The 14,296-nt window shown below is 38.6% G+C and overlaps 1 protein-coding gene across 1 annotated transcript in view; it reads right to left on the bottom strand.

Moving 5' to 3' along the window:
* The window catches only part of MPPED1 (metallophosphoesterase domain containing 1), a 49,759-nt gene that overhangs the window by 14,782 nt on the left and 20,681 nt on the right, over window positions 1-14,296 (bottom strand). Inside the window, exon 3 of the mRNA XM_009879703.1 lies at window positions 13,341-13,566. Within this exon, the coding sequence (XP_009878005.1) occupies window positions 13,341-13,566 (226 nt within the window). The remainder of the gene's footprint in view (window positions 1-13,340; window positions 13,567-14,296) is intronic.

The following is a 14,296-nucleotide window of genomic DNA, read 5'->3' as shown; positions in this document are numbered from 1 at the left end:
CTAAAATTCTAACACATCCTGATTCCCAGCCCAAGAAATCTCACTGTTGGACACACAACTCAAATTTTTCCTGGTCTTGATTTAATCTCGCTATTATAACTAGCTTCAGTCCTGTGCACATGGGTATATAGTACTATATACACTGTACACCTTCCTTGTCTGCCTGGTGTTCACGTCCTTCAGGTGTTCAGATTTTTATGATCCCCATCACTATGTTAGTTGAATTTACCCAATCTCTGTAATTGCCTTTTCAGCCTTTCCTCAGTAAGTAACTAAGCAGTTTACTGAGTATTTCTACTGCTTTTTACTCAATTTTCTTTCCGAGTAAGGACTCATAAAAGTTTACCTTTTTTTGCAGGGTATTGGCTGTTCCTACATCTAAAATAGTTGTGAAATAACACTCATCTTCCTGCCTTTTCTACCCCACATTCAAGAGGATGCTCCAAAGCAGGCAGGAAAACAGCTATTAGGCCTTTAGCGCTAAGAAGGACTGGCAGGGCACTCTTAGTTTATAGGCTTTGAAATACCATTCAACATCTTGGCATCTGAGCATTTTAACAGCATAACTGAGATTTATAGAAAAACAGGTTTAAAAAGTCATGAGGAATATAAGGAGACTTATATTATGACAAACTTCCCTGTGAGAGAGACAAGGGTAAAGTGATTTTAGAGGAGAGGTACAAAAGGAGTGTAGAAAAAGAATTAAATTACACCCAAAAAAAAGCAACTTGGATTCACTCATTCATAATATTGGAACCAGGGCTTTTTTAATGAAAGCTAAGGCCTTATACTTAAAATTAATAAATGCAAATGACGCTTAATCTCATATAAGATTATCCCCTGGAACACATGGCCATGAAGTACAGCTCAGCAGGTGGAAAGGAGAAAGCAGAAGGGAGGGCAATGTAGGTGCTAAGGCACTAGAAGGCTTGCACCGCATTATTCGGAAGGCTGTAGTGAGCAGCAAATTGAACTCAAATCTTCTATCAGTCTGCTGGCCACAGGAGACAACATTTCTTCCACGGGGAAGTTTGCTGGGTTCTTGCTTTTTTGCCTCACTTGCTTTGCATCCAAGATTGTCATTCTTGGAACTTGGCATCAAATTAAACTATTGTTTTCACAAAAGGAAAGGAGGGTAAAAATCAGAATATGGCCCTTTGTCAGTAATTATTATTTTTTTTGCAATTTGAGTTCCACAGGAAATCATTCATCTTTTATTTAGTAAAGGATTTCATACATCTCTGACTGGAAAGAAGAAAGAATGAGCTGTGACTAATAGGAACTGATCATTTCTAAACATTAATCTGTTATAAAACAATGAAAAATAAAATGAAATCTACTTTATCTTCATAAAAAGAAAACAGAAGATAACAGGTAAGGAGAAAAGTTAATGAAAGACTGAATTTAAAACATGCCAATACCAAATGCAGATAGTTTATTTCATTCTGCTGGAAGCCAAATGATAATATTCCATCTGATATTTTAAAAAAATAATAAAATAAACCCAACAAACAAACTTAAAAGCCAATTCGGAATAATTAACTAAGAGACTCGGTGCTGAGGATACAGATGTAGAACTGTACAGACTTTCAGTATGGTCTTACAGGTTTAATGCAGGGCTAAGGTGTCGAGCTCCTGACATCTCAGGAGTCTGTTCCCTCAGTCCCTCTGATTCTCAATATGTGAAAATATAGGTACAGACAGGTTATGCAGACTGTTCTTCAGATACTAGTGGCTGATAGTCACAGAAAGAAGAAGGGTTAAGAGAGGAGTTAACAGTCCTTCTGTCCACATCACAGTCACCATCTCATTTTAAATGTAAGACTTGCCATGAACGGGCCAATCAGTAAGGAAAAGTAATTTGAGGCCCATCTATGCAGGGCATCTTTACAGTTTTTCACTATCAAATGACCAGACAGCTAAGAAAAGAATGTTCTTCCACACATCCAGCTAGCTAGTGTTTACTGTAGTCCTCTAAGACGTTGCAGAAGTTTGCTAACTGAGGAGATGGAATATCCCTTAAAATAGAGATGCTACACTTGTGGGTTTTTTTATGATGCAGCTCCTGGAGGGACTCTCCTAGACAAAACATTGCTAAAATAGGCAGGATGTGTAATAAGGGCACTCAGCATCTATAAAAATGGCCTCCCAGTAGCCACTTCTCAACGTAGTAATTCACCAGGTTTACATTCTTTTCTCAAAATACCAGGAGTAATTAGGCCATATGGACTAACTGTCGGCCAGTTCTTTTCCTTCCTTTTTGTTTTTTTACCTTCTTTTCCTTAAAAAAAATCAAAGCCATTTTGAGTTAAACAAGCATGAAAATGCTTCCAAAAACTAATAAATTAATACAGCACGTATGCATATATGCATAAAGTGTATTATTTTTAACATTTTCAATTTAGCAACAGATGAACTGACTTCTTCTTTAAAAAAGCACATACTGATACTTCATATGGCATGTTTCTACCTGAAGTGAACAACACCCAAGCAGTCCTAAATTCCAAATTTGTGGTTTTCTGCAGTCCTAAATTTACCCCACAGCACAGTGCTGGAAACTAACTGCTGCAATATAACTTTCTATACCCAAAAGGTGCAGCTTTAACACCTGGATGCTCATTCAGCTAGCTAGGAATTCTGAGATAATCTCAAGAAAAACATATAGTTATCTAATGTAAATTATGTAATTAGAAAGATCTGACACACACAGGTGCAGCCCTCTGTTTTAATACTGGTTCCGATTTATTCTGATTTCTTACTGGGGAAGAAAATCCTGATATTAATTCACATTAAACAATGCTAACTTATTAAATAAAATTAATGTATGAACAACAAATCCAAAGGAAGTGTTCTGATGTTAAACAGCCTCACAACAAGTGGTAAATTACTTTTCCCCTTAAAATCTGGTCAGGGAAAAGAAAAAGAATTCAGGTAACTGTATTACAATTAGTTCTCGTGATGGTGGCTCTCTTTACAGTTCGTCACATAGAGCACAATATAAAGTCACTATCTACTTCTTGATGTAGTAACACATCTACCGTGTAAAAACCTAGGGAAAATGCGCACATGCAAGCTACCGTGTAGTAGGGAAGCTGATTCTCACCAGGTGTAAATGGCTCAAAAGCCAGCGGAGCTCTGCCAATTTACTCCAGCTGAGAATCAGCTCCATGTAGATCCGCTCCAAACTAGTTAGCTATTTGTGTTTCTCTTGGAATATCGCCAAAGGGCTCATCGCAGTACCCAACTGTGTTTACATCTTTGAAACATCCTGAAATTGCTGCTGTCTGAGACTACAGCCCAGACTACTGATAGAACTGGTAGTCCTTTTGTTCAAGAAAAAATAGGGAAAAAATTGCACCAAAACAACAAAAAAAGCACTTTAAACTTTAAAATCAGCTCTGTCTCATAAAATTAAACTTTCAAGCAAATGTGAAAAATAAAGAGAAAACTGCTGTGGGGGATTGCAATTTCACTCTTGTGGTTTATGAACTGCAGGAAAGTGAAGCCAATTCCCTGTAGTGAGATTACAGGTCTCCTCTTCTATAGGTCTTAAATTAAAAACCAGCTGAATCCAAAGTGAGCTAGTTTACTGGATCAGAAGATTCAATTATTTCTGCTAAGTAACTGAATGTGAACTACTTCCTTTTAATAATATACAACTAATAATTACTGCCCAAGAAAGGACTTTTTTCTACCAAGCTAATTAAACTAAAGCAATACATTTTTCGACTGCTCTCAAATTTAACTAAAGCTAGAAACATTGCAACAAAACAAGTAAATTCAAATCCCCACTCACATACAGGAATATAAAGCCACACAATGTGTTCAGGCATTACAAGAAACGAGACTTTCCCAAAAATGTTATGTGAAATCAACATAACTTCTGGTCTATATTCAGAGTACATGCACACATGGGCACTGTAATGTCCTGCACGCTTGTACAGACACAGTGGAGGAACAGAGCTGCAAAGCAGGTGCAAAGCATCTTCAGCTTCAGTAACTGCTTAAGCTCACGCTGCAAGAGGTCACCATGAAATGTGTTAGAGGATTGATCCATACCCCTAATACACAAACACGTACAAGTAAGCAGCATGCAAAGGTGTTTGACTTACTGGTTTTTCCTCTATTGTGATTATTCTAGGATTGAACTGTTCCAGACTCCTCAGCCCTGGGCAATGTTGGGAAGAAATTTTGTGCCACAGAAAACATTTTCTGGAACGTTCATTAACAAGAAAAGTGAAAAAGCATATTCTAAACTGCTGTGACATTAAAAAAAATCTTGTGGGAAATGGAAAAATAAAATTTCTCAGGAGCACATAATAACTAGAATTTATCCCGCTGGTCTGACTTTGATGATATTCATGGGCTACAATAGGTGTAGTTCAATTTACGTTTTCATTCGCTCAACTACCTATTGCAGAGTTTAATTAGTTAATAACAACTGTGTTCCTCTAACATGCTATAGAAAATTCACTTGGAGTGTGAGAAATTTTTATTTTGTTCCATACACCTTTTTTTTTCAGCAATGTTAATGACTCTTGCTAATTCATTTCAGTCACTTAATTTGTACTGCAGTGTTCATTAAAAAGACCTCTCCTGAATTCAGTATGATTGCTCACATGAGGAATAGCACCTGTATACCTAGTTTCTACCCAATGAGACTCACATTTCCTGTATTTCCAAGTCATGTAAGCAAAACGCTTTCCAAGACATGTTTACCACATGAAATGCACCAATTTTAGCAAAGTGCCATAAGTAAAAAAAAAAAAAAAAAAAAAAAAAGAAAAAATGAGGAGAAAAATGATGCAGCAACCTGTTTCTGATGTTGAAACAGCCAGAATGCACTCTTTCTGCCACTGGAAAACCTTTCAGTTTCAGGAGTTCAGTATCTTACATTTCTCCCCACCACCTTCCCTGAACAGCTGAATTTAATAAATCAAAATCATTTTGCAGGAAAAACCATTCTTATGATCTTCCATATGCTGCAGACTAAACTACAGTGTATTCTGGTTTTAAGTGTTTTTAGAAGTAGCACTTTCCAAAATGGAAAATGGTTTCTGATAAGTATGGAAGTGGAAATAAAAATATCACTGCAGCACTCTATTAAAATACAATTAAACCTGTATCTATGTGCCTCAGACTGTTAATTAATGTATTTCAACAGGATGATGAATTTTGCTTTCTCCCTTATAAACATGTTGCTCGTTCTTACACATCTGTCACATCTTACCTATCTTTTACTGAATGCCTGAAATAAAACATCTTCAGCATTCTAAACCATAGTAACGCAGCCACATCAGATCAGCTTAGATGCCAAACTTCTCCCCAAAATTTCTGAAACTTGAGATGCCTCAATTCTAAATAATGAGTGGAGTCTATTATTCCCACTCATGGTTTTCATTTTCTTCAAGAACCATGTCAGTCTACCTAAAGTACTCACTCATATCGATTGCCTGTCTCACAGTGACTAATTATAAAAGGCCCAAATAGTTCCCACCTTTAAAGATTCGGGAACATTTACCATTTTAAAAATATATTTCTGAGCAACCAAAACCCAGCACTCTGTAATATGTCCACATCCAGCATTTCCACATCCATCCAAACAAAACTGTAGCACTGACAGAGCTAGACATGAAAACAAGCCACCTGCCCAAAAATCTACTTAATCTGGGGTTTGCAAGAATTTTAGAGTTGCATTTGATTGCTTTAGAAAACAGTACAGAAGCAATCACACTTAGTTATTTGTATTTTTATCGTTTGACCAAGTGAGGGTGCAGAAAGAAGAGAACATAGAAAGACAGCTATTTAACTTCGAAAAACTTCTAGTATGGTTTTGTCCAGTAACACAAATTTTTGAGTCCCTGTATATTTTAGTCATGTGCAAGGTACTGAATAGGTTTTTTGCACATCTGAAAGAGGGCATAAGAACTAAGAATCAGAGTGTCACTTTGAGGCAGAAGTTAATATTTTCTGTGAATTTTACAGGGAATGAAACCTGTAATATAACATCTTGCACCGCTGCTGCTACTGCTACTGTATCTGGAAGCCACACTCCCAACTTGGGAGGTATATTATGTTAAATGAAGTCAATATTTTATTTTAATACAGTTTCAGTTTAATTGATGTTCACCTCAATGACTGTAAAGATTTGTACAAGGTCTGGGAAAGTAAACATTAGATGATTCATCACTGGCAAAATGAAAGCATGTCCCTCTCATGAAATGAATCTATAAATCTTTGCTATATTATTCTACTGATGGAAACTGAGTTCAGTGAGGAATGAAAGAGACTATTATGGCTGTTCTTGAAAAGAGGGAGAAGGAAGGCACTGAAACAGACCTAGGGTATGGGTGACCTGGAGTCTGTGTGGAACAAAAATACATCTGCCTCATTTTGCCCTTTTCATGCTCTTTGAAACTACCCCAATTACACATAGATGTTACCTGTCTTTCTGGTGCAAAGTGCACATGAGCACGCATGTGCACATGTACACACACAAAGAAAGAAAGCATCTGAGGAGTATAACAAAGTCACCTACGTTGTGATGAAAAAACAAATCACACAAGAAAATAACAAATCAGATGAAAGTTACACACCTATAGCTAAGCACTACTATGACACTGGACTATACGGCTTGAGAAAAGACACTCGGCTGCAAACGGGAATAGTACAGATATCTGCGGTGCACCGAGAAAAGGGCCAAGAGGTTGGAATACATTTCCAGCCCTCACACCGAAGTGGAATGATGATATGGAGCATAACCCCCTGTCAAGGTTTCTTTGGGCTGACCTGGTGGCTGGTACTCACTCATGCAACCTACAAGGTGATGCCGTTTACACTGGAAGGAATTTGGCCATCTTCTGTGACACAGCCAGAGTGCACTGAATGGCCCTGACCCAGAATGCTAAGCTTAGTAAAAACAATACTTGAACAGAAAAAAAACCACTCCCCACATACACACCCCTAACTTGCTTCACTCAGTTCCCATTATCTGAACAACAACGTTGTACCAGAGCTGTTGCCCATGTGTAAACATGCAAGGGCCACATCTAATCAACGTTCCATGGGAGAGAAGCTACAAAAAACCCAGGAGTCCAGCCCGGGCGTCTGTCACTTCAGGACAAACGGTCACAAATGTCTTTCTAGGCTGATATTAATCTTTGCTCTCCCATTTTCCCTGACTGGGAAATGAGCGTTTCTGAAGTTCCAGATGGCCTATAACAAAAGAATGAAGGAGGAAATGAGAATACATAGACACTAGAAAAAAACTAATTCTGCAAAAAGAAAAATGAGGTTCTGTTTCACGGGAATAGATCCCTCCAGATAATCAAAGTCAAGCAAAAATCCACTCTCTGGATAATGAGTCTGGAGGCAATCTCATCCTGAAGGGCTTCTTTAAGCTATCCAGGCCAATATGTCATTAAGAATAATGAAATTGTCATATGTTTGGCAAGAGGGCTTTGATTATCCCTTCCTTTCCCACATCGTGGAAAATGAAAAAAAGCACTGAAAGAGGTAAAATGCTCTCCTGCCACCTTGTATGCCTGTTTGAAAGCAGGAGGACCAAAGCTTCTCCTGCAGTTGTGTACTGCTGCTTAGAAGCATTATGGAAATTCAGTGGCTTGGAAGACGCTTTCCTTCTGCCACTTGCATTTCTCTTGCTATGTTAAGTAAAATGTGTACTCTTACCCTGCCATTAATGCACAATAATCCACCTTTTACTAAAAAATTCCACTGGAATTCCTGCCATTTTCCACACGATCAGAGCATACACACAGAATACCTGTTCTTCTGCACATGCACATCTTTTCTATAAATTGGAGGCAGGGGTGCCTCATTTGTCAACGAGCCAGCAGTGTGCCCTTGCTGCCAAAAAGGCCAATGGAATCCTGGGCTGCATAGGGAAGAGTGTGTCCAGTAAGTCATTCTCCCCCTCTACTCGGCACTGGTGAGGCCACAACTGTGTCCAGTTTTGGGCTCCCCCATTCAAGAGGGACAGGGAACTGCTGGAGAGAGTCCAGCGCAGGGCAACCAAGATGATTGAGGGATTAGAGCATCTCCCTTATAAGGAAAGGCTGAGAGAGCTGGGACTCTTTAGCCTGGAGAAGAGAAGGCTGAGGGGAGACCTTATTACTACTTACAAATATCTAAAGGGTGAGCTGAAGGAGGATGGAGCCACACTCTTCTCGGTGGTTCCCAGTGACAGGATAAGGGGCAATGGGCGCAAGCTGGAACATAGGAAGTTCCGTTCCAACGCACAGAAAAACTTCTTTACGGTTCAGGTGGCAGAGCACTGGCACAGGCTGCCCAGGGAGGGGGGGGAGTCCCCTCTGGAGATTTTCAAGACCCACCTGGATGCAGTCCTGAGTAATGTGCTCTGGGCAATCCTGCTTTAGCAGGGGAGTTGGACTAGATGATCTCTAGAGGTCCCTTCCAACTCTGAAAATTCTGTGATTCTGTGCAATATTACACATTGGGAGAACAGCCAGTATAATCTTTGCCGGGCACAAACAGCTTCTGATTATTGATCAGGGGTCAATTCATTAGTCTTCAGGTCTTATGTAGTTATTGCAGGTCTTATGTAGCTATTGCATGCAGTAGGAGAACAGAGAGCCAAGTTACTTACTCATTGAGTTGTAACAAACTCAATGGGAAAAACAGAGTAGGGCAGAGTCCATTATTGGAACCTTGCACAGCAGAGAAGCAGACATAGCAACACTCAGGATCACACATTCAAGAATGAACCTCAGAGAGGTGTTCTCACACTGATACAAAAATGTATGTGCACCTTTATAGGCATTTATTTTTACGTGGCAGTTCTGAATAAGGACTATAAAAGGAATAATATATAGTTGACTCATTCAGCAAGCACAGCAGATCTTGTGCACTGAATGCATAAGGGGTTTCTGTGCAAATACAGCGTGTAATTGTGCAATTAAAATCTTCAGCAGTGCAGAGGCACAAGTGAATCTACATAGCCTATCTTCAATCCAGTTGCAGTTAAAACTAAAACTCCTACCTGCAAAATGATATCACATTGTGGGGGTAATGAGCTATAATAGAAGGCTGAAAATCTGTAACTGTAATACTCACTAATCATTTATTAACTTGATTCCATGAATGACGTCTGATGACACAGAAAAGACCTTCTGCTTCAAATCCAAATTCAATTTTCCCCTATTATCTTGGCTTTCTGACTTCCAAACCATCTGTTGGGACCATCTACTGCTTGTAGGGAATTTGATATTAACAGCAAAGCTCTCTGTTGTAAGGACTTTGTTGATATCTGTTCATTTCAGACACCTAACTCTAGCTCCATAGTGGGATTGACAGAATCACAGAAACATTGCTCAAAAAGGACCTGCGGAGATCTTCAGTCCAACACTCCCTACCACCCACCACCACTAGATCCGGTCAGCCACGACAGTCTAGCCAAGTCCTGAAAACATCTAAGGATGGATTCTCTGCCACCTCTCTGGCGTTCCTGCTTGCTGTATTTTTACTTCTATGTCATGATTTTGCACGTTACTGAAAAACAAATTCAACCTCTCTGGAAGACGGCTTCAGCTTTGGGAAGGCTTAGCAGTCAAAAGTACATTATATAGAATTATTATATAGAATTATTTGGGTTATTCTGTCTGCCAGTTTGACTTTTCTCATAGCGGTCCAGAATAAATTAGGGTGTTTAAAAGTACTTTCCAACCAAAAGCTTTCCAATTCAAAATAAATGCTTTACATTCATAGCAACTATGGCATTTCTCTACACAAGGTTGCTTCCAGGTCTGTGAATATGTTCTGGCCATGTCCTGGGTCTTCCTGGGATGAAACCAGAGTGCATCCTCCTGTGCCTAGCTTTTTAGGAAAAAAATCATGGTGTCCAGGCTTCATACTGGAAAAAAACCCAATGGCTACCAGCATCTGGGCTACACTAGAGGGAAGGACGTTGCATTCTGATGCCCGGCTCATTCAGATCTGACAGCCATCACTGTACGGTGCACTGTCAAAAGCATCAGCCCCCTAGGCCAAACACAGCCACCCTTAAAATTCAAGATTGTTCTGGACACATTTAACGTCTCGGTATTCCCAAGTTTCTCATGAAGCATCGAATATTTTATACTCTTCTCCTTCACCATCTACACTGATAATCTGTGGTCCAAGATACCGATGCTGCAAATACTAATCCCTAAATAGCAGCTTTTGTGCTTTACAGCTTGCATTTCAAAATGGCTGCTCCCTGCTTGATGATAATACCAGCGTAATTAACATTTAAGGCCGTTACATTTTCGTTAGTGAGTAGAGACTCAATCTGGCACTTGAAATCTTGCCCTTGGAGCCCAGGAGAGTTAGCACATGGGTTTCTGACACAAAACAGTGCCCCATTTCTTCTATGCAATTAAAAATAACCACTGAGTTTTAGATAATAATAGAGGTCAAAATACCCAAGTGCTATTGAAAATATTTAACCACACACAAATGGTACATATTTAAAAGGCCTTAGAGACTGCCATGTTATGCAAACCAATAAAGCTCTCATGGTTTATTTTGCAACTAAAAGATCTTTAGCAGTAGTACAATCTCATTCTGTACAGGTCATATATAAAAATGCAGATGGCTACAGGTAAACACAGTAAGTTAATGTTGGTTAGCATTCACGCAGACCTACTCCAGTGTTCTCAAAGTACTTTGCAACTATTGATTAACCTGTTTGATAAAGAAGGGATATCTCTAGCTTGCACTTATTTTTACAAAGGGTCAAGTAAGACAGAAGATCAGGGCTGTAACTAGAAATGGAAAGGCAGGATCTGGAGCCCCAATCTTTTAATTTCTAGATAGCTCACCTTATCATCAAATAAGAGTCATGTATGGACAACAAACATAAACTGTAATTGGAAAGTTGTCCAATTAAACAAATCCATTCAAAAAGCTAAGTGCGTATTTTCAAGGCTAGAAAAGAAAATTATTTTAGGATACTGAACAAGCAATTGCATGAAATTTAGCCTTCTCACTGAGTTCTGAGATCTTAAAGAACTCTAAATTTTTAAATCTTGACTAAGTTCATACGCATTTGCTAAAGGACTGGCTTCATGATGCAAGGGCAAAAAAAAATTCACCATGGAAAGTTCACTGAAGTTCTGTAGTTTCTTAAGAAATTACATTACTATAATGTAGAAAGAAACTGAGATTGACTTCCCAGAGAGGCTATGACAAACCTCTCTTTTCAGGGTGAATGAAGTATAGAAACAAAAAGGAATGCTAAAGAACAGTAGTTATCAGTAGGCACGGACTTGTACTACAGCCTTCAATCTAGCAGGCAGCTAGTTTAACCCACACAGAATAGCTGTTTCAGTTTGCTGACTGGTGGGCTGGCCGCTGTGACTTCGTTACTTCTGCATCTGCTGTTCTGATAGACTAATGAAGACCCACTTGTTACTGCTGTTGTTGTTGTTGCTGTTTCCACTGCAAATGACATCAGTTAGCATGGAAACTTCATTCAGCATTGCCTAATAACAAGCAAAAAAACCAGTTTGGCTGGAAGACTTTCATCAAGACTCTGTCCCATACGGAGTAAGCAAAGATCTTTAAACGACCTTACAACACTCATCTTGGAGGACCATAAGGGGGTGGGAGATGAGTTAGCAACACTGTGAAACATCTAGTAAGGAAGTTTAGCTATAACCTGAAGATGCATAAAAGATGGAAAGAAATCTTTTTTCATGAAGAGTAGTTCATGCCAGACAGCTTAGGCAACTTGTGCAAAATGACAGGATTAGCGCACAAAGGGAATGCGGCAGATCTGATTTTATAGAAACATTATTTATGGGTTAGTGGGTGGACAAAAGTTTTCTCAACAGATTTTTACAGATCTAATCATACACAGAAAGTTCAAATGGTTTCCTTGAGCCTCTACTTAGTGCTACTTTATAGATAGTGTTTTGCTTTAATTTAATTTATCTAGACCTTAATGAGACTTTTGGTACTTTACTGCCTGGAAAATTATTACTGACACTGGAAATATGGTGCCTGGTTATGAATACTGCAATGAAGATATGAAGTTGCCAGACATATTGTAAACAGAGCATAATTACAGTATTTACAGTTGAACATCAAAATGGGAAGAGATGCCAAGTGGCATTTCTCAGAAGTTAATATTGGGACTGATACCATCTAATATCTTCCCTAATAATTTGGAAAATGAAGTAAATTGTACGTTGATTGAATACACAGTAGACACAAGAGGAAGATGAACTACACACAGCAGGTGGGTAGGTTGAAAAAAGCAACCAGAAAGATCTGGAGATCTAAGAGGGAGAGAGAGAAGGGTGCATTTAAGAGGGAAGCTATTTAATGTAGAGAAATGTAGAATAATAAGCTCAGAGAAAATTAACACCCATCTCAAGTAACCAAATGGGAAAATGCCAATTTTCATTAAAAAAAAATCCCAGAGATTTCACAGTTTATTCACACTGAAAATTCACATTGGGGTATATGCATCAGGTTTGACAACTTGTTTGCTACATTCCAGCCTGATGTGATTTTAAAAAGAAGAATAACAGATTCCCTTAAAAACCTGCCTTTTAAAATAAATTTTTACTTACTTTAAATGTATACCAAATGTTTATAAAAGACCCAATTTACAGTCCTGTTAGCAGAAATAACATAGTAGTAACATAACATAAGTAAGACATGCATAAGCAGCACATACAAAGTCCAATGTGGAGGTCAGAAAGCCAAAGCCCATCTGTCTCCGATACTGTCAAGGAGTCCTAAGTGTTCACTCTACGCAGTAGAGCAAAAGCCATGAAATACTAGGTTGCCACTGATTTGTTGACTTTAGTTTAGAAGCTCAACTATACCTTGAGGAAAGCTGTTACTGTGTAAAAAAAGGAAGATTCCAAGGCCTAAACAAATACTGAAACAAGCTTGCTGCGTTAAATGACTACTGTATACACTAATGAACCTTAAATATTATCTGTAGGATGGAAATTGTCAAAAGAATGTACCCTTGCAATAAAATTCACCTGTAATTATATAAACTCGCTAAGTATAGAAAACATATTTTATGACACAAAAACCCTCTATGTGGACTATGTTAGAGAACTGCTCCTGGCTGAGAGTTTAAAGAGCACACTATCTTTTTCCCATCATTATTTGGTTAGCAATACCCATCATGCATTATTTTGTCACAGGAATGATTAATTACAAGAAAATATAAAAACTTTATCAAACTGAGTATACTTTTCTTCCTAACACAGCAATCCAAATATAGCTGATGCATACAAAATGGCTGATGTGATAGCAATCAACAATATTTTTTTATGTATGCTTAAAAACCTGCTTACCAAGGGGAGCCATATATTCTGAATCCCCTCACCGTCACTTCAGAGTCTTGAAGATAGATGCAGTTTGTTAGGAGAGACTGTACATTTTCATAGCTCTCTGGCTTCAGCTTAGAAACAGAGGGGAAATAGTAAAAGTCCTGCTTGATTAAGTCAGCCATGAATTCCTGGTCAAAGGTCAATTCATGATTTCCTGCTATCACAATCTTGTATTCATAGGGCAGGCTACCTAAAACAGTGAAAAACAAACAAATTACTTGTTTTATGGAAAATCTGATAAAAGAAAACAGACAGACTCACAAACTATTACCGATTCCTATAACATGCTCACATATTTGAAACAATCGAGCATATCCCCACTACGTGTTACTGTAATTCCTGGTGATTTCAGGTAAATGACATTACTGTCTTTTTCAGGGCGCACTATGATTTAGCATGCTTAGCATTAATGTGTTGAAACTACTTTCAACTCATCAACCTTAAAAACCAGTCTGCAGACTTCTGCTCTACTATTTACTTCTAGTTAATTGCCATTTGTGCTGAAAGTATCACTTACTGTGACAGCAATGATAACTCTTTGACAGAAATTAGGGTTCAAAGAAGATCGGCCGTAACTCTTCATAAAATAACGGCAGCTCTCTTCTCCCAGAGCTGTGGTCTTTATCAGCTTCTACTGAGGAGGTCTTACAGGCTCGGAACTTGGGTCAGCCAGAAGGGTCTGCTGCCCTCTTTGCCCTGACATTAAGATCAAGCCTTCAAGCAAGACAGGGACTGGGTTTAGCTGTCAAAACTCCACATCCCACAGAGAATTCGCGCAGTTTGCCTCTATCCTGTGTTTTTTCCTGCTCCATTTTCTCAGTGACTTCCTTAGATCCATGGACTATAATTTAAAGTGACTCATGTTCAAGAATATTTTACAACCCATATTTAGTGAAAAACCTTACAACAACCTCCTGCTG

This window comes from Charadrius vociferus, unplaced genomic scaffold (genome assembly GCF_000708025.1).
Source record: "Charadrius vociferus isolate BGI_N301 unplaced genomic scaffold, ASM70802v2 scaffold90, whole genome shotgun sequence".
Taxonomy (NCBI): Eukaryota; Metazoa; Chordata; class Aves; order Charadriiformes; family Charadriidae; genus Charadrius; species Charadrius vociferus.
Note: the sequence above shows the minus strand (reverse complement) of the source record. Positions and strands in the feature narration are given on the sequence as shown.